Raw genomic sequence first — 19,693 nt, 5'->3', positions numbered from 1 at the left:
GAGGCTTTACTGGCTGCCACCTATGTACCCAAAATTAATTTTTTAAGGGGAACATTTCATTCAGTGTTAGAGTCATCACTTCATTTGTGTAGAAAATATATCACTGTTTCTAGCATGTTGGTCGACAGTTTGGGGATGCTGGTCTAGCCTGTCTCACAGGAATGAGGATTTTTCCATTTGGGCTTCATTCATTGGTTACTACCTAGTCAGAGGGCTCTTGGTACCATTGGAGGGAGACCATAAATTAAGTGATCTTGTAGAATTTCTCGCTCAGTAGCATTCCCTTTTGTTTTGAAGAAGGCCATACCTTATAAACTCTGTGAGGTGATTTGTCGCTTGATTTTTGTTAACTTTGCTCTTAATTACCTTTTTTATTGGAACATAATTCACACACTGTAAAAGTCACCATTTAAAGGGTTCAGGGGCATAGTCAGGTTGTGCCAGCATCACCACTGATTTTAGAAACTTAGGATTGTTGACATCATGCAGGGCCATCTTTTTAATACTGATCTTTTTTACAGAATAAATTTATTCAGGAATAAATTATACTTAATACAATTTTTTTAGGTAAAATAATTAATTTTGTTTTGAGGATTGATGCATGTCACTCATTTGGAAACTATTTGAATATCTACTACGTGAAGTCTTAGGCTCAAGATCCGGGATATGACAATGAGAAAGTCTTTGCTTTCACAGAATTAAGTTTGGGAGCATGGGGATTGTGTGAATGGGAGAGAAACAATGGAATAAATGGGGTAAGATGCCTTGAGGATACAATAGGGAAAGTCACTATAGGAGGACACAAGCAGGGCATCTGTTCCTTGTAAGGAACTTGGAATTCTCCATAAGAAAGTGTTTTTTGGAAGAATGTAAAATGCTAGTATGAATGAATTTTTGTGCTATAATTATGTATAAAGGGTTAACATGTCTATGGACAGGGACTAGAAGGGAAGATGGATAATAAAATCAGTTTGTTAGGAAGGTAAAGTTGTGGTTTACTCATTTTGGTATTCTGTACGAATGAGCCTTTCTGGAAAACCCAGCTCAAGTCCTAGTCTGTGAAGCTAACCTAGCTGTATCAGCCCAGTCCTTTCTCACACCTTGGATACCACTGATTTTGTAGGCCTCACCTTAATCTTTATACACTAACATGTGTTAGTGTCTCTTGTTATAAATATGCATAGCTTTGCTCATCCCAACTTAGTTTTACAATCCTTAAGGTGAGGCTGTTTTTTTGGGGTTTTTTTGTTTTTGTTTTTTTTAAGTTTTTATTTATTTATTTATTCATGAAAGACACAGAGAAAGGCAGAGACATAGGCAGAGGAAGAAGCAGACTTCAGGCAGGGAGCCTGATGTGGGACTCGATCCTAAGACCGCGGATCATGCCCTGAGCCAGGAGCAGGCAAGTGCTCAACCGCTGAGCCACCCAGGTGTCCCGGGCTGTTCTTTTATATTCCTCAAGCCTATGATACTTTGTACATAAGCATAAATTGGGGTGTGTGGTATCTTCTGCTAAATTTATAGGGATAAATATATCTGATTAGGAAGGAGGATAAGAGTATAAAGTATTGTAGGAGAAGGAATGATAGATTTAAGGACCATAGTTTTCAGACCTGGGAACTTTGGGACCTTATCTAAAAATACAAAGGTAGATATTGGTCCTCTCCTGGATATACTGAATCAGAATTTCTAGGGAATAGGAATTAGAGTTTTTTTGTTTTCTTAAAGAAGAATGGCAGCTCTTCCAGGTGATTCTTAAATAGACAATCTGGCATCTGATCTTAACAAATTTAGGAAATGTCATGGCTCTAGAGTGGTAGGTGGTTAGGAAATATGCCAAGATATGGATGTTCATAGGTGAGAAAGCTCTTTGTGTTATTTATTCTCTTATGTAAATTGTTCAGAATTGAAGATAGGAAACCATAAAGCCTATTTTTAATCATAGTGCTCTAAGACTCAGTGTTAATGTCATCTACTTTCTTAGTGTGTTGTAGGATTTCTTAAAAGACTGATCATTAAGAATAAAATTAATAAAGGAAGATACATGATAGTTATTTCTGATTGAAAATTACCTGGCTGTATCAGGAGGTAATTTTGCCCGCTTCCTAAGGAGACAGTCTTTGTAAATGGCTTTCGTGAGATCTGACTTACACACCATACAGTCCACTCTTAAAGTGTTTAGGTTTAGTCTTCATTAGATTCACAGAGTTGTGCAGCTAACTGCAGAACCAATTCTTAAACTTCTCACTTTCAGAGGAAACACCTGTTAGCAGCCTTTTGGCTTCCTTCTTACGTCCCCATGCTGAGGCAGACTGATTTATTTTCTATCTGTAGATTTGCCTGTTGGTGATATTTTTATTATTTATTTATTTATTTATTTATTTATTTATGTTGACAACATTTTAAAGGGAATGGACAATAATATGCTCTCTTGTGACTGGCCTCTCTCAGCATGATGTTGTCAGAACTCATTCATGACACAACATGCTCAGTGCTTCGTTTTTATTGATGAAAAGTATCCCATTTAAATGCACTCACCATGTTTTTGTTTATGCATCCATAGTTGATGGACATTTGGGTTGTTACCACTTTTTGGCTCCTGTGCTGTGAACATTAGTGTGCAAGTTTTTGCGTGGACATCATTTTCATTTCTTCTGGGTATATACCTACAAGTGGAATTGCTGGATCACACTTCATATTCAATATTTTCAGGAACACGTCAACCGTGTTCTAAAGTGACAATATCATTTTTTCATTCCCACTAGTAATGTATGAGGGTTCCAGTTTCTCCAAATCCTCATCAATATTTAACTCTTATTTTGATTATAGCCATCCTGATGGATGTAAAGTAGTAGGTTTGATTTACATTTCTGTAATCCCTAATGATGTTGAACATCTTTTTTTTTTTTTTTTTAATTTATTTATTCATGAGAGACAGAGAGAGGCAGAGACACAGAGGGAGAAGCAGGCTCCATGCAGGCAGACCCTATCCCGGGTCTCTAGGATCACGCCCTGGGCTGAAGGCGGCGCTAAACCATTGAGCCACCAGGGCTGCCCCTGAACATTTTTTCTTATGGTTATTGGCTATTTGTAATGTCCACATTCTTTGCCCCCTTTTCAGTTGGGTTGTCTTTTTATTGTTGAGTTATGAGAGTTCTTTATATATTGTGATACCGTGTAATATTATTTATTAGATGTATGATTTGCAAATATTTTCACTCATGTGGTGGGATGTTTTTTCACTCTCTTGTACAAAAGTTTTTAATAAATTGATGAAGTCCGTTTTTTCATTTGTTGCTTTTGTTTTGGTATTGTATATGTTGAGACTTTTCCTAACCCAAAGTCATGAAAATGTACCCTTCTGTTTTCTTCTAAAAGTTTTATAGTTTTTTTGTCTTATAATTGCATCTGTAATTAATTTTGGGCAATTTTTGTGTGTAGTATAAAGAAGAGGTTTAACTTCTTTCTTTTGCATGTGCATATCCATTTGTTCCAGCACCATTTATTGAATACTTCTTTTGCCCCATAAAATTGCCTTGGCTTAGGTGATCTTTTTTTAACCTAAACATTAACAAAAATTTACTTGGAATGAAAAAAAATTCAAACAATTCAAAAGAATATTCTGTGAAAAATAAGTCTCCTTTCATCTTCTCCCCCAGTTTTTAGTTATCCTACCTGGAGGCAACTTTTAAAAAATTGATATTTTTATATTCTTTCAGAGCTATTTTATACGCATACAACTACAAATGTCCAAGAAGTTAGATTGAAAGCAGATTTTAAGGTATCAGGAATTAACCTAGTACAGGAGGACATGGAGACGAGAAGCCATGTCTTCTGGGTTCTGAGCTCTCAAGTACTCCTCAGCACTTGGGCCTCTGAGTATTTCTGTGGCTCCTACAGATGAAGTGTTTGGTTCCCACGCTTCTCCAGCCTTTGGTGTGGATTCTTTCTCAGTTACTTAACCTAAATTTCCATTTTAAAGAAATGGATGCAAGTCAAACAATAAAGCAGGCTTTAATCTTTTTCTACATTATCATTATGGTATTTATTTCAGGGAGCTTCTGATAATTGGAGGTGTTGCAGCGCGGGATCAGCTCTCTGTTTTGGATAATGGGGTAAGTTGTACTTTTAATTTTTAAGAGGTTACATTATGAGTTGTCATTTTGGTGGTGTAGTTCTGTTATGATTCAAGAAAAATCAAGTGAGGCTGAAATTAGAACAAGATCAAAAACAAAATTTGTTCAGAAACATGTTGCAAGTATGTCTTGTCTTTTCCTAGGAGTATACAGCACAGTATTTTCTTCCAAACCCCTCATGCAAAATTCAGCATACGTGACTTTTTTTTTTTTTTTTTTTTTTTGGTCTTTTGAGCATTTGAGGATTTTCTTCTTGCTTTCTCGTGAATTTCAGAGTCCTTTCTTTTGGTGATAATGGAAAAAGAAGAAACTAGAGTTAATAGAAATGGAAAGGTGCCTGGGGATGGCTCAGTGGGTTAAGCATCTGCCTTTGGCTCAGGTCATGATCTCGGGGTCCTGGGATCAAGTCCCACATTAGGCTCCCTGCTCAGCATCCCTGCTTCTTTCTCTGTCTCTCTCTCTGTCTCTCTCTGTCTCTGTCTTTTTTTTCTGTTTTCTCTCTCTCTCTCTCAGGAATAAATAAATCTTAAAAGAAGACGACTAGAACTGTAAATCAAGTGGATTGCAGAGAATATGATGTTTTGGCAATGACCCAAAGGAAGGATGAAGAATGATCAACTGGTTTAGGAGGAGGGAGAGGAATTTAGGCAACGATAAAAGGACATCTTACAGAGGCTGTGCAGGCTTGCAGTTACAGAGGACAAAGATAGGACCATGATCCTCATTATTGGGGAAGGAGATTGGGATATTTTTAACTGTGCCCATCAATTCTGTGAAGCTAGATATAGATAGGAGTTCATAAAATATTTCATATGTATGAAATAACTTGCCTCTTTCAAATTTCTCTTTCATTTCCTTTCCTAAATATTTTATCATTTAATCTAAACCACCTGATACTGAGTCATGGCGAGGAAATACGTCCACTTCCTCCAGTTCCATTGGTGCCCCTGTCAAACCAAATTTTATGCCACATGGTTTGAATTGACCTGGTGTAACATATTAAAAGTAAGGAATCCTATTACCGTACTTGTTAATACCATTTTGAGATAGTATTATTGTTTTGATATGTTCAAATTTGCTGTGCTGTATTTTTTAGTGGTTGTAAGAGATTTAATGTCCATTCCCATTTTTGGCTCCTCTAACCCAAATCCATTTTCCTCGTAAGTTATTAAGCTTCTTAACTCCTCTATTTTCCAGCTGTGGAGCTCTTAGGGAATTCTATATGTTTTGTCAGTCATATCTAAAATGTGGTACTGGCTAAATCCAATGGCAAATTAAAGGCAGTGTTATTCTGTGGCTTTCTTGACAGGATTCAGTTCCATTCTACTTAGGGGATCTAATATGTTCTTTGCCTCTGTATTCTCTCCTACGATTTCCCGTCATCCTCTGGCTCAGCTTTAGTCCTGTGTTGTGTCTTATTTGGGGCTAGAAGTCACTTTGGAATGAGAGAGTAGAAAGAACTATGTAATTCTTAAAAGTTGCTCAGTTATGCAACATGTGCAGTTGAGGCCCAGAGGAGTACTTGGTGCTGTTATATAGGTTATATAAATACTTCTCTTTTGCTTTTTCAATTTATTTTTTGTTGTTGTTTTTTAAACATGAGAGACCTAGTGTGTATATTTCATGTAAAGTGAGTTTTCAGGCTGACTTCAGTTGCTGAAATTGAGGAAAGAAGAAACTCACATGTGAGTTGAAATCCTATAGTAAAGAGATGTTACAGAACCAGAATGGTATTTTGTTCATTGCATGTACAGCACCTATCACAGTGCTTGCATATAGCTGGTTCTTAATACATTAAACAGGCCTTATCTTCTTATTTTTAGGCATATTTTGAAGTGAGACTTGCTTATAGTTATCAGTACAAATGAAAGTCCCTTCAGAAAAGTCTTATTTTTTATGGTAATATAAATGCCTCATGTTGGCATGAAAAAGCATTCAAATGCTTTGCTTTTTCAGGGGCTGAGATATTGAAGTAATGATTAAACAGTGATAAATTTGTTAGGAGAAAGTTATGTTTGTAGTCTACAATGGAAAAAATAATTAATAGAAGTGGGTTTTCAGGCTGATTAATAGAGTAGAAGTTTCTTTTAGAATTGCCTAACTTATCGGATGATTTTACATAATATCTTATTTGTGCTCACACACATCCATATATACACTTTAAAAATAATTTATTGGCTACTTTCTGAAAATGGACCAAGCACGGCTAAATGCTTACATATACTTTATTCAGTTCTTATAGTCGGCCTCTGACGTACTACTCTCCTCCATTTTTTTTTTTTTTTAATATTTTATTTATTTGTTCATGAAAGACACAGAGAGGGGGAGGCAGAGACACAGGCAGAGGGAGAAGCAGGATCCATGCAGGTAGCCCGATGTGGGACTCGTTCCTGGGTTTCCAGAATCATGCCCTGGGCTGAAGGCGGCGCTAAACCGCTGAGCCACCTGGGCTGTCCTCTCTCCTCCATTTTTACAGATTAGGAGGAGGGCTTATATTAAATATTAAGTCACTTGCCTAAGATCTTATAACTCCTAGGTAGAGCTTACTTCAGAGCCCATATTCCTGATCACTATGCCCATGAGTGTGAGTGGAAAATGTTCATTGTTTGTACTGGTGTGAGGTTCATTATTCTCTTCCCTTTGTTTATGTTTGAGAATTTTTATGATAAAAAGTTAAATAATACTTGTTCTTGAGTCAGACCTTTTCTCATTTTTGGACTTTGAGTTTGAAATGCCAGTTTGGGTACTCATGAGCTGTGTCATTTAAGTTCTTGTGATTTTAGTATTCTAAATTTCAATTTCCTCATTTAAAAATAGGAATAATAAGGGCACCTGGGTGGCTCAGTTAGTTAAGCATCCAACTCTTGATCTCAGCTCAGGTCTTGATCTCAGGGTCATGTGCTCAGACCCTGAGTTAAGCTCCATGCTGGCCATGGAGTCTACTAAAAAAAAAAAAAAAAAAAAAAAAGGAATAATAATAATAGTAGTGTTTTCTTTGGTGGTCATGAGATGATATAGTACTTGTAAAACATTAGCACGGTGCCTGTTCATTATAAGCATTTGACAAGTAGTAATTACTGTGTTCTGAGGTAGTCAGATCATCATCATTATCAACTATATTTATCAAGCACCTGGCACACTAGGCATCAAGTGCTTTACGTATCTCATCTCTCAGTTGTCATAGCCATCTTGCAAAACCGAAGGTGTCACCCGTTTCAAAAAAGAAAGTTGAAACTTGAAGAGATGAAGTAGGTTGAGATTATGTAGCTGGGTAATGGTGGAGCGGGGATTTGAATCCTGGTTTGATTTCGGAGTTCCCATAAATTCATTCACTCAGAAAATACAAATTTTTATATATTAGACTATATGTAACAGTTAAGATTGTCAAAATCAGTTACCAAAATCATCACATTAATTCCAAACCAAAGTTTGCTAATAGGGCATTATTAGCAAACTCCTGTTCTGAGAATTTAGAGCTGACCATGACTACTTCAGTATGTGTGTTTTCACTGTAAGTAGACCACTATTGTTTGCTGTTTTATGGTGATCATAACAGTGCTTCAGTTTTCATTAGGTGCTTCCTTCTTTTGATATTTTTCAGGTAGATATAGTCGTTGGCACTCCAGGAAGACTAGACGATTTAGTGTCAACTGGAAAGCTGAATTTATCCCAAGTTAGATTCCTGGTCCTGGATGAAGCTGTATGTTGAAATATAGTCATGCTTTAAAAAAAAAAAAAAAAAAAAAAAGTTTGCTTATGCTTTTGGAGATAAAAATATGTAAAATGATGAAAAAACAGAATTTAGTCATGATCCCAGTACCTAGAAATAATCGTTATTACCAGTGTGGTATATTTTCATCCATTCTTTATATAAATGCTATCATACATAGTAAATCAAGGTGTGTGGAATCTAGGAAATCTTTTTTTTTTTTTTTTTTTAATAAAGTGGCATAAGTATTTCATGTCCTTATAATAAAATAAAATAATTTTTAAAGGCTGTCTAGTGCTCTATTATATGGATACTTCATGGTTTATTTAACCACTCTCCTTACTATATACATAGATTTGTTTTTTACTCCCAAGTAGCTATCTTTGTTGATACATAGATTATTTTATACATTACAGTTATTTCTTCATGTCATAGTTGCAACATTGTGAACTCTAAGGACATTAATGTCTTGGAGGCCCTTGAGATATACTTCCAAAGTATTTTCAAGATGAGGTGATTTTTTTTTTTTTTTTTTTTAGCACTGAAGATTTTTGTTTTCATTTTTTCATATTAAAATCACGTTTAAGAATATGTGGTAGGAGCTGTTACCTCGTATTCATTCTAGGATACTGGGGTATAGTTCTTGGGTTGATTATTGTCAGCTTTTTCGTATTTTAGTCACATGGAGTTTAAAGTTGAATTTATAACTTTATCTGATAGAAAATAATCATTTTGAGAACATGGGAAGATATATGCTTATGAATTTGTTTACATTATCTTTCTATATTTGATTCACAAAAGAAAGATATAGATATTGATTAAAAAATTTATGCTTAAAAAATAAAATTATGCTTTTCTTTGCTTTTCATTCAGGATGGGCTTCTTTCTCAAGGTTACTCTGATTTTATAAATAGGATTCACAATCAGATTCCTCAGATTACGTCTGATGGGAAAAGACTTCAGGTATGAAATGACAGATGCAGCTTAAAATACATGTAGACAGTTGTTATGTGTTACTGCTTAGTTCATTTTGTTTTATATTTTTAGTGTTTTCTAAGATAACTGCTGTATAGAACATTTTCTTTATTACCTGACTAAATAGTACATACAAAGAAATATCTTAAAAGCTGTTCCTAGAAATGAAAGAGAAGGGAACTTGAGGAAATTAAGTGTCACAGAAGATAATAAGTAAAAAATTCCTCGTTATTTTTTTTTCTATAGAGCATTTAGAGTTTATATTCCAGGCTGCTTCCTGTTTGAGAAGGCAATATCTTGAGCAGTTGAAAAAGTGGTTTCTTTTGTAATTAGTTCTAAAAACATTACTCATTTTTCTCACCCTTCTTTCCTAGGAAGAATTTGAGAAATAGAGGAGGCTTTAAGGGGAGAGAAGGGAGTAAATAGTAACTTAAGATTTTAGATCTTCAGAAACCTTTTCAGTCTTTGTAGGACCTCGTGCAGTTTGTGGCATGGTTTCTGTGGCAGTGGGGGGACCATAGTTCAGAGAGATTAGCTAACCCAGAGTCATTTTGACTATTCTGTTTGTTCTACGCTGGATTGATCATTTTGCTGCTTGAAATTGCGTGGTGGCTTCCTCTGATCAGTTACCTTTCTTTCTCTCGGTGACAATGACTTCTTCTGGCATCCTTTTTGTCCTCATTACTGGAGGGATGGCCCTGTGTGAATTACACCAAAACTCCGAGGAATACACCACTCTCGAGGAATACACCACTCTCGGACAGGAGGAAGGAGAGGGCTGTCACCCAGCCAGGGGTCGTTCAGAGGGTTTTGAAGTAGAAGTAGAAGCAGCCGAGGCTAGCACCCGGCTCTAACATTAGATACCTGAATGCCCTGGGGCCTTTTAGCCTCTGAACGATCCAGGAGTATTGCTTACGTAGAAATAACATACTTTGGGCCCCACATTAGTATTCATATGCTACCATATTTTATTATTGTATAATAAAAATTCATCTAAATTTTTTCCCCCCTTAGGTGATTGTTTGCTCTGCTACATTACATTCTTTTGATGTGAAGAAGCTGTCTGAGAAGATAATGCATTTTCCCACATGGGTTGATTTAAAAGGAGAAGACTCTGTTCCGGACACTGTACACCATGTTGTTGTCCCTGTGAATCCCAAAGCTGACAGACTTTGGGAAAGGCTTGGGAAAAACCACATTAGAGTGAGTACTATACACCATTAACCATTTGTGAAGAATAAAACTTTCATAAATTAAGCCTTGGGTGATACAGCCAGTATCAAGAAAAGTCCAACACGTTGACCAGAGAAATTTAGGCGTTGAGAATCCAGAATAAGTGATGGGCTTTTATTTTTTTTCCCTGTAAGAGTTACTTTTATAATCATCTTCCTCAATGTAATTTTTATAAATGAATAGGATTATGTGTATACATAGATCTAATTTCGGATACAGTGATTGTTATTTTTAATATTTTATTAAAATGTTAAAATGTCCTCTTGTGGTTCATTATTTTCCTAAAAATCAATTTCATATGTCCATCTGGTCTTTTTTCCCCCACTGTTCTTAGGTTTACCTTTAAAAAATGAGGATATGTTAAATATTGTAAATATGCAATATTGTAAAAGCCAACTTTGCATTTTTATTATTACATTTAAAATTGATTAGCCATAGACCCACAGTTAATAAAGGGGTTTTCTGAATCTGAAAGTGGTTTTACTCACATACTCTGAACATTATGTCTGAAATGCAGTCTAGAGTTAGGTACAGTTTTCCCTTTAAAAAAAGTGATACTTGTTTGGAATCCTTAGCCACTTGTTACACCTTTTTTATCCTTTTCTTTTGATAGACTGATGATGTACATGCAAAAGATAACACAAGGCCTGGTGCTAATAGTCCGGGTAAGTTGAATGAATGAATGAATAAGTGAATGAATGAATGGTGTTAAAAGATTCTGAAAACGGGGATCCCTGGGTGGCTCAGTGGTTTAGCGCTTGCCTTTGGCCCAGGGCGCGATCCTGGAGTCCCGGGATCGAGTCCCACGTCGGGCTCCCGGCATGGAGCCTGCTTCTCCCTCCTCCTGTGTCTCTGCCTCTCTCTCTCTCTCTCTCTATCGTAAATAAATAAATAAATCTTTAAAAAAAAAAAAAGATTCTGAAAACGAATTGGTTTGTCTTATTGAATTTATGCCTTGTCTTATTCTCATGAAGGTTTTGAAGTGACCTACAAAATTAGAACAGGAAATCTGAAAACAAAAGCAACAAAAATATAAGGAAATGGGGGAAATGGCTGATATCTGTCAACTTAGAACAATATTAGTCACTGAATTTCAGATGTTAGTTTCTTGGCAGCTAAGTCACAAATATTTTGGAGTTCTTATTGGTCATGGGATATCAGTAAATTTCTCTGGCAACAGATTTTATATTGGCCTTGAATTCCAGGAGAAATGTCACAAGGGAAAATGTCTTTAGCTTACAATTTTTTGAAAGATACAGGAGTTATCTTGAAATAGTTTATTCTTTTTGTGTGTGGTAAAATATACCTAACACAAGATTTCCCATTTTAACCATTTTCAAGCGGATCAAGTTCAGTGCCATAAAGTACATTCCTACTTTGCATTCATTGCCACCATCTGTCTCCAGGATTTTTTCATCCTCCTAAACTGAATATCATTAAGTCGTTAAATTTTTATTTTTTTAAAAAGCCTAACATTTAATTGAGCGAAGATACTTCAGTGCAGATTGGAGACCGTTTCAGGTGCATAATCTTTTAAGATCTATGAAGGTACATCGTATTGCAAGGATAGTGCTTGGGGAACCTAGAGTAGACCTCAGAGCCATTAGGACGCATGTTTGATGTTAGATGTCTCAGGTGGATCATTTGCTTCATGGTTGGATTCATTGGTAGGTTTATGACAAGTATCTGAGAGGTGAATTTTCTGAAATCTTGATTAAATAGAGTCCCTTTGAATTCAGTTTTTTTTAAAGATTTATTTATTCATGAGAGACACAGGCTGAGAGAGGCAGAGACATAGGCAGAGGGAGAAGGAGGCTCCTTGCAGGGAGCCCGATGTGGGGCTTGATCCCGGATCCCAGGATCACGAACTGAGCCGAAGGCAGGTGCCGAACTGCTGAGCCACCCAGGTGTCCCTTTTTGAATTCAATTTTATGTGCACTTCCACATGTATAAAGTACATGCTCCACTAGCCTTAACTGTTGAAGTGCAGAGACACTGATGGCTCAAAATGATGGGTCTTCCCACTTTCGAAAATGCATTTTGTAAAATAAAAATTGTTCATTTATTTTTTCTTATAAATGTTTGCTTAGTTTATATAGTGATTAGGTATAACTAGAGAGACTTCAGAAATACGATGGGTTCCAAAATTAAAATTTTGCATTTTAATTTGGTAACTGTAGCATAGCTTCCCACGGAATCATAGACATGGGGGGTGATGGCTAAGAAATGACTTAGTTTGACGTACAGTTTTTAAACCATAGAGAAGTATGAACTTTCAGGTGTTAGATTGATTTAAAAAGTACATTAATTATTTTTGAAAGAGGTTAAAATAATTGAGTAAGCATTTATTGAGCAGTTAGGGAAGTTAATGCAAGGCAAGAATATGATTAGTTGTCCACAAGAGGTAAGAACGGAGTTTTGTTACAGGTACGAAGTTCTGTTTACTTGTGTGTTTACATGTCTTTTTCCTTATAAGAGGTATGGTTATAGTTATTTTGGTGCCCCAAAAACCAGCATAAATGTACATTAACAAATAGGAATAAATGAGTGAATAGATAATCTCACCATTTCATCCTATCTTAATATTACTTATTTTTATCTATAATACTTAAGTCAGTTTTTTAACTGAGTTAAGCATTAAGTCTATAACTGTAATTTTGTGTGTTTATAATAATTTTAGATTGAAATTCTTTTTTTCGTTTTTGTTGTGTTATTGTGGTATTCAAGAGATGTGGTCTGAAGCTATTAAAATCCTGAAGGGGGAGTATGCTGTCCGGGCAATCAAGGAACACAAGATGGATCAAGCAATTATTTTCTGTAGAACCAAAATTGACTGTGATAACTTGGAGCAATATTTTATGCAACAAGGAGGAGGTAATGTTTCCTCACTTGAGATAAATTGTGTTTATTTCCTCATTTAATAGATTATTAGTCTCATGTTGATGCAGTCTAAAATGCATGCACAGAATTTAAAGCAGTGATGGTGGAAGTAGCTGTGCTTATCCAGTACTTTTTCATATGATAAGCCCTAGGAACACAGGGCTTTCCACACAGGTAGAGTTTCATTACAGTGTTCTGAGGCCCTGCTATCATTTGGAAGAAGGGCAATGTTATTGATTAATGTTAAAATTTCAAGTATAATCATTAAATAATAGAATGTATATCTTCTAAACCAATAAATGAGAAAAAATCTTCTAAAAGACTAAGAAAGGAAGAAGAAAAATGAGAAAAAGAATGAAAAAAAGAAGAAAACAGAATGGTTAGAAATTACAGAGTAAGATGGCTGGTGGAAAAATCTGAATATATGAGTACACACTACAGTATGTCTCAGTGGATAAAGTCCTCTGTTAAGAGACATAGATGGTTAAAGTGGATAAAATCTACCTAGATGCTCTTTACAAGAGACATACTTAAAACCTGAGGACATGGAAAGATCGAAAGGGGCTGAAAAAATATATGTATCACTAAACCGCTAATCAAAAGAAAGTCTAGCTATGTTAACAAGAGATGCAGTAAAATTTAAGACAAAAATATTAACTAGAAATGAAGAACATCATTATGTAATAAAATACTTAATAATGAGTCTAATGTTATGCTCCTTATAACATGAAACATAAACCAACATGAAGAAAGCCTCAACATGCTCAGTCATTAGGGAAATGCAAAATCATAGTGTAATACCACTGTACACTCATTTTTAATGGCTAGGTTTAAAAAAAAAGTTTTGGCGAGGATATAGAGCAACTGGAGCACTCAAAACACTTGCTGTACAGCCATGTTGGTAAAAGGTCTTACATTGTAAAATTTAACATTGCTGTCTTATGGCTTAGTAATTCAACTCCTAAAGATAAGTAAAATTTACACAAGATAAGTAAAATTTATACACGATATATTGATAAAAGCTATGGGCAAGATTGGTCACAACAGCTTTATTTATAATAGCCCCAAACTGAAGATACACTGGGTGGTCAGTAGGGGAGTGGCTTAAACCAGATGTGAAATAGTTATGGACTGCTGGTGGACCCAGCAGCAATAGGTGAATCCCAGACAGCTTGCAGAATGAAAGCTTTCTCACACAAGCATATATACTGTATGGTTCCATTTGTGTGAGGTTCTAGACGTGTCAGAATTGATCTAGAATGGGAAAAAAAAAAAAAAAAAAACAACCACAATGGTGATTTCCCCCAGTAGAATGGGAGTAGGGTTATCTGGGAGAGGACATGAGGTATTTTGTGGGGTGACATTCATATTCTCTATCTTGATAGGGCTTTGGGCTACAAAGGTGCGTGCATTTGTCAAAAGTCAGCAGACATACACTTAAAATTTGTCCATTTCCTTGTATGTAACTTTCACCTCGAAGGAAAACAATAAAACCTAAACAAATAACTGCATTCTAGTTAAGGGATGCATGCTGAACTGTGTACAGATATTTGCAATTTACATTGAAATGCATCAAAAATATAAAAATGAATTGATAGAAGGCTAGATAGGCAGTAAAGCAAATATAGTAAATGTTAATGATATAATCTAGGAGGTGAAAATACAGCTATTCACTTCTAGAATTCTTTCATTGTTGCTGTGTTTGAAAATATAATAAATGTAAAGATATATAAAGGAAAAATTGACAGATGTACAAGGTTAACAGAGAAGTCCTGAAGTCCTGCTTTCATAATGGGAAGAAGGCATCTAACCTGTCTCTTTTTATAACTGATTTACATCAAGGAGCCAGAACTTGAAATGTTTAAGAAGCTTGAACTAATAGTCATATAAAGAACAGGCTGTATTGTTCATTATAGTGAACAGCTTAGTACTCTTTTTTTTTTTTTTTTTTTGAGTCATGGCAAGCATACTTGCTTGGCGAGTATTTTAGTTATAGTGATTGTTTTGTAATAAATAATTCTTTCTGCCCATGTTGGTTTTGAATGGAGGATTTGATTATTTGGTTAGAAATGCCAGCAGTAATATTCCTTAGTTCCTTTTATCATCCTTCCCTAAATATTCTGAATACCTTTGTCTAAAAATCAAGTTTCCCAAACCGTTACTAAAACCAAAATAGCACAATATATATACCAGAACTTCAGAGCTTTAATAGAGGGAAATAAAGGATCCCTCTCTATACACAACTCAGCTGGGGAGTAGGAGTGTGTATGTGTGATACTTTCCTAAACCACTTGAATTTAGAATGTAGTAAGGGCTAACCTGTAGGCCTCTAGAAGTTCTGATTACCTATTATTTCTCCTCTGCATAATTAATTCTGTGTTAGTCATTTTGGGTGGATAGATTTCATGACCTATTTTTCCTTGAATTCTGAAGTATCTGTTACTTAACCTAAAATTTACTATGGAGAGTAGTTACAGCATAATTGTTACTAAGCTGTTTAGAACATCCTGAGGAGGGTAGGCTTGTGGACGTGACCTTTAGTAAGGCATGAACTTGATAATACCTATATTGGTTCCTCCAGGACTGTTCTCTCTTGCTTTTTGGTTCTTTGCTTTACGTGGGATAGGAGAGGTTGCTGCTATACACGTTTTCCTTTTAGTAACACATCCTAATTGGCATATTGTTCCGTCTACTTCCGCAGATCAGGAAAAGTGACTTAAAAACATCCTTCAAAGCAAATCAGTTTTAATGCTCCTGGAATTTATTTTAATGGCATTTTCCCTATGACAGAAATTGTGTTAACCACGGTTTATGGCAAATTGGGGTATAGATTTTTGTGTAATTCTGTGGCACCATTGTAGTCTGAATGCCATTGGTTTTTTGTTTTTTTTGTGTTTTTTTTGCTATTGGTGTTTTGACATAATCTTAGGTGTAATGTTTTTCCAAAGTTAACTGCTTAATGTGCTTTTCACTAGGACCTGATAAAAAAGGACACCAGTTCTCATGTGTTTGTCTTCATGGGGACAGAAAGCCTCATGAGAGGAAGCAAAACTTGGAAAGATTTAAGGTACTGCTGTTTAGTTGGCTACATTTCCTTAATACTTAAGAGGGGAATTGTTGCCAATTTTAACCAGTTCCAGTTAATATTATTATTATTTTATGAGATTTTATTAATTAGAGAAAGAGTGAGGGAAAGCACAGCAGAGAGGAGAGGGAGAAGAAGGCTCCCCGCCGAGCAGGGACCCCAACACAGGGCTTGATCTCAGGACCCTGGGATCATGACCTGAGCTGAAGGCAGACACGTAACGGACTGAGCCACCCAGGCGCCCCTGTTCCAATTAATATTATTAAAGCAATTCTTGTCCTAGAAACTTCAAAAGACTTTTACCCTGCTGGTATTTCCTTGCCATGACAGGGCTTAGTCATCTTTTAGCAGTCAATTGGTAAATTATATGTTCTCTGCATGACACTACTGTAATAAGAATTTTCAGCTTAAGGAAGTTTCAGTTAAATTCTTTCGGTATATATTTTTAGGAGAAGCATCATGGGATAGTTAAACTGTATCTGTGAGTCTTTTTTTCTTTTTGATCAGTCTTAGTAATGCCCACAGAGAAGTTAATTTGTAGATTAACTTAAGGCAGGTTTCAAGAATATGGTTTTGTGGAATTAAAAATACTTGTAATTGTTTAAGGCGCACTGTCCCAGTTACATGCTGGCAGCCTGTGAACAGGTTGTTTAGCACTTGGTGCAGGTGGGTAGGGCCTGAGCCACTTAGAACATGATGTCAATAGCCTGCCCCCACAGCATTCTCACCGTTTACCTATATTTTGACCCCCCCCCACCCAGTGGAGAGTACAAATAGCATTTTCTCTCAGACCCATTGATTGCATGAATAAAAGATGGGAAGTACTGAGTTTAGGAACTTTGGATTATGCTTCCATGCTGAGCAAAATGTGGATCTTGAAGCATGTTGCATGGTCGCATTTCAGCGTGTGTGTCCACCCTTCCCGACCCAGGGTCTTATGCTGGACCACAGGTCAGCATGCCCTTCCCCACCCCATCTCTAACTTTGCTGTGCCTTGAGGCACAAATGACATCTAAAGGCTAATTTCTATTTCCTTGGTGAGAGCACTAGGGGCCCACTCTGTTCCCTTCTCTTAGGATTTTATCTATTGTCACAAAAAGTGTAACCTCAAGGTAAAATACATAGTATTCTGAATTTGTTTTAATACAGGGGTAAAGATAATGCTTATATTTTAACATTCTGTTCTATTTTATCTTTCTTTTTTTTTTTTTTTTTTTTTTAATTTTATCTTTTGAATTAACCAGTCAGGATTTCTAAAGATATAGCCAAATTATAGCAGTTTAATATCTTTGGTTTGAGAAAAAAGAAAAGAAAAAATGAATCCAATTATTGATTCTATTCACCTTAAATATCTTGTTTTAGTAGATCATAACTTAAAAATTTAAGACTTAGTCAAATGAATTATGAATATCTGGACCTCTAATCTGATAATGACCTATTATTAGATGTCTCATTTAGTGGAATGGTGGTATTTGTATTTATTTTTTAGTATATGTACTAATAAATTCCTCTCTCTCCTCTCTGTTCTCTTTAGAAAGGAGATGTGAGGTTCTTGATTTGCACCGATGTAGCTGCCAGAGGAATTGATATCCATGGTGTTCCTTATGGTAAAGAGAAAGTTTTTAGAACTGCAATTTAAATTTTATGGAATTCAAAGTAAACACTCTAATGTATTTAAAATATTTAGAAAATATCTAATATGGTTGAAAATTTTAGAAACTAATGGCAGTTGGTAATAATTGTTTTTATTTGCAGTTATAAATGTCACCTTGCCTGACGAAAAGCAAAACTACGTACATCGAATCGGCAGAGTAGGAAGAGCTGAAAGGTACTGCTATAATTCTTTTTTTCTTTTTATGCTTCTGTACTTGAGGAATAAAGTCTAATAAAGACTTTAAAAATCTTTCAGGATGGGTCTGGCCATTTCCCTGGTGGCAACAGAGAAAGAAAAGGTAATCTTTTCAGTGCCGTGTTAATTCACTGTTTGTGTGGTCATTTTGATGTTGGAAGTAAAAACAGTTTGATTTTTCCATATACATTGTATTTAGTTGCATATGGAATATAAGTGAACTTTTTTAATGGCATCTTCTCAATATTCTTGAATGGACCAGTGGTAGAATGAAGTTTAGAAAGGAAAAATGTGAAATGTAATTTGCACTAATACCTTTAATATACTCATTTCACCAAAAACTATTTAGACCCTCTCTGACATCATCCCACAGAAGAGATGGGAGAGGGTGGTAACTTATCATTTTACAATATAATTTTATATAACCTTATAGAACAGTTGCAAGAATAAGGAACTCCCACAAACTCAGTGTCCAAAACTACCTGTTCATTTTGTTTTTTGCTTTATTATAGAAAGCATTTGGACTTTATTTTTTGATAAAAATCTTGATATAGCATTTTCCAGTATTTATTTTTGTTTTTATCTGAGAATTATTTTCTGGATTTAACATGCGTTTTAGGAAAACTTCAGGATTATTTTCAGAAAGAACTCTTTCAGAAGACCTAGTTAATGAGCTCCTGAATGGTGATAGTAATTGGATGACATACCATACTGCAATCTATTTTTCTGGTTCCTTGAGGAGATAAACTATTTTTAAAAAACTATTAAGAGAATAAAGAAATATAGCATATTTCAGTCTCCATGCATGTTAATTATTTTTTTACATCTTTCATGTAGGTGTGGTACCATGTATGTAGCAGCCGTGGAAAAGGATGTTATAACACAAGACTCAAGGAAGATGGTGGTTGTACCATATGGTACAATGAGATGCAGGTAAGATTCCTAAAAAAGATAGTAAAATTGGCAAAAATAGACCACATTTACTTATAAAAGTAATACCTCAGCTTTTATCTCTTTGTCAGCTGTAAGGAAGAGTAGTTAATTGTAATGTTAGTTATAGTTTGTAAATTGTAACTTGTGAGCTTATCTTTTCAGAAATCTATCTTCCATTTATACTAAGTATTACAGTCTTGTGTTATTTGATGCTGTTAAAATGCAACTCTGTCAAATGAAATTTTTATTTGAAAATGCTTTTTATATTTCCTTTCCCTTCATAGTTGCTGTCTGAGATCGAAGAGCATCTGAATTGCACCATTTCTCAGGTTGAACCAGATATAAAGGTACCAGTGGATGAATTTGATGGGAAAGTTACCTATGGTCAGAAAAGGGCCATTGGCGGTAAGCTTTTAAATTACTTCTATTTCTATTCTAAATGTGAATGTGTCCTTCTTGGGCTTCAGTGTGTAGAAGACAGTAATTTCATTTCATCATGGTGTCTATTTTTAGCTTATTAATCATTTCCTCCTTATTACTCTCCTAGCACTTTATCCATACCTGTCTTATAGCAGTTTCTAGTTGTGTGATTTGTATGCAAATGAAGGACAGCAGCTTAGCTGTTTCTCTTGAGGTATTAATGTCACAAAGAGTAGTTGAACATTTACAGAATTATTAGGAAACGAGTATAATGACAATTTGGAACAAAGAATTGAAAACCTTTAATTTAATACAAGCGGTAACCCAGTATAAAATTTCCTTTGCCTGGAATGCCCTTATTTAGCTCATTCCTGAAATTTTTTTTTAAGATTCAGGCTACTGAGCTAGTGGTTTCCAAAACCAAAAAAAAAGGAGAGGGGGAGGGATTGCTAGGGGCTCTGGGACACTATTAG

The 19,693-nt window shown here is 35.4% G+C and overlaps 1 protein-coding gene across 3 annotated transcripts in view; it reads left to right on the top strand.

The window, feature by feature from the left end:
• The window catches only part of DDX1 (DEAD-box helicase 1), a 34,875-nt gene that overhangs the window by 14,664 nt on the left and 518 nt on the right, over nucleotides 1-19,693 (top strand). For all 3 annotated transcript variants that reach the window (XM_077844075.1, XM_077844074.1, XM_077844076.1), the window contains exons 14-25: nucleotides 4,055-4,115; nucleotides 7,738-7,836; nucleotides 8,719-8,808; nucleotides 9,835-10,023; nucleotides 10,667-10,718; nucleotides 12,781-12,927; nucleotides 15,909-16,000; nucleotides 17,553-17,625; nucleotides 17,774-17,846; nucleotides 17,928-17,970; nucleotides 18,705-18,800; nucleotides 19,085-19,205. In XM_077844075.1, coding sequence (XP_077700201.1) covers nucleotides 4,055-4,115; nucleotides 7,738-7,836; nucleotides 8,719-8,808; nucleotides 9,835-10,023; nucleotides 10,667-10,718; nucleotides 12,781-12,927; nucleotides 15,909-16,000; nucleotides 17,553-17,625; nucleotides 17,774-17,846; nucleotides 17,928-17,970; nucleotides 18,705-18,800; nucleotides 19,085-19,205 — 1,136 coding nt within the window. The remainder of the gene's footprint in view (nucleotides 1-4,054; nucleotides 4,116-7,737; nucleotides 7,837-8,718; nucleotides 8,809-9,834; nucleotides 10,024-10,666; nucleotides 10,719-12,780; nucleotides 12,928-15,908; nucleotides 16,001-17,552; nucleotides 17,626-17,773; nucleotides 17,847-17,927; nucleotides 17,971-18,704; nucleotides 18,801-19,084; nucleotides 19,206-19,693) is intronic.

The sequence above is a fragment of the Canis aureus genome, chromosome 12, assembly GCF_053574225.1.
Source record: "Canis aureus isolate CA01 chromosome 12, VMU_Caureus_v.1.0, whole genome shotgun sequence".
NCBI classification, from domain to species: domain Eukaryota; kingdom Metazoa; phylum Chordata; class Mammalia; order Carnivora; family Canidae; genus Canis; species Canis aureus.
The sequence above is the reverse complement of the archived record's forward strand: the minus strand, read 5'-3'. Positions and strand labels throughout refer to the sequence as shown.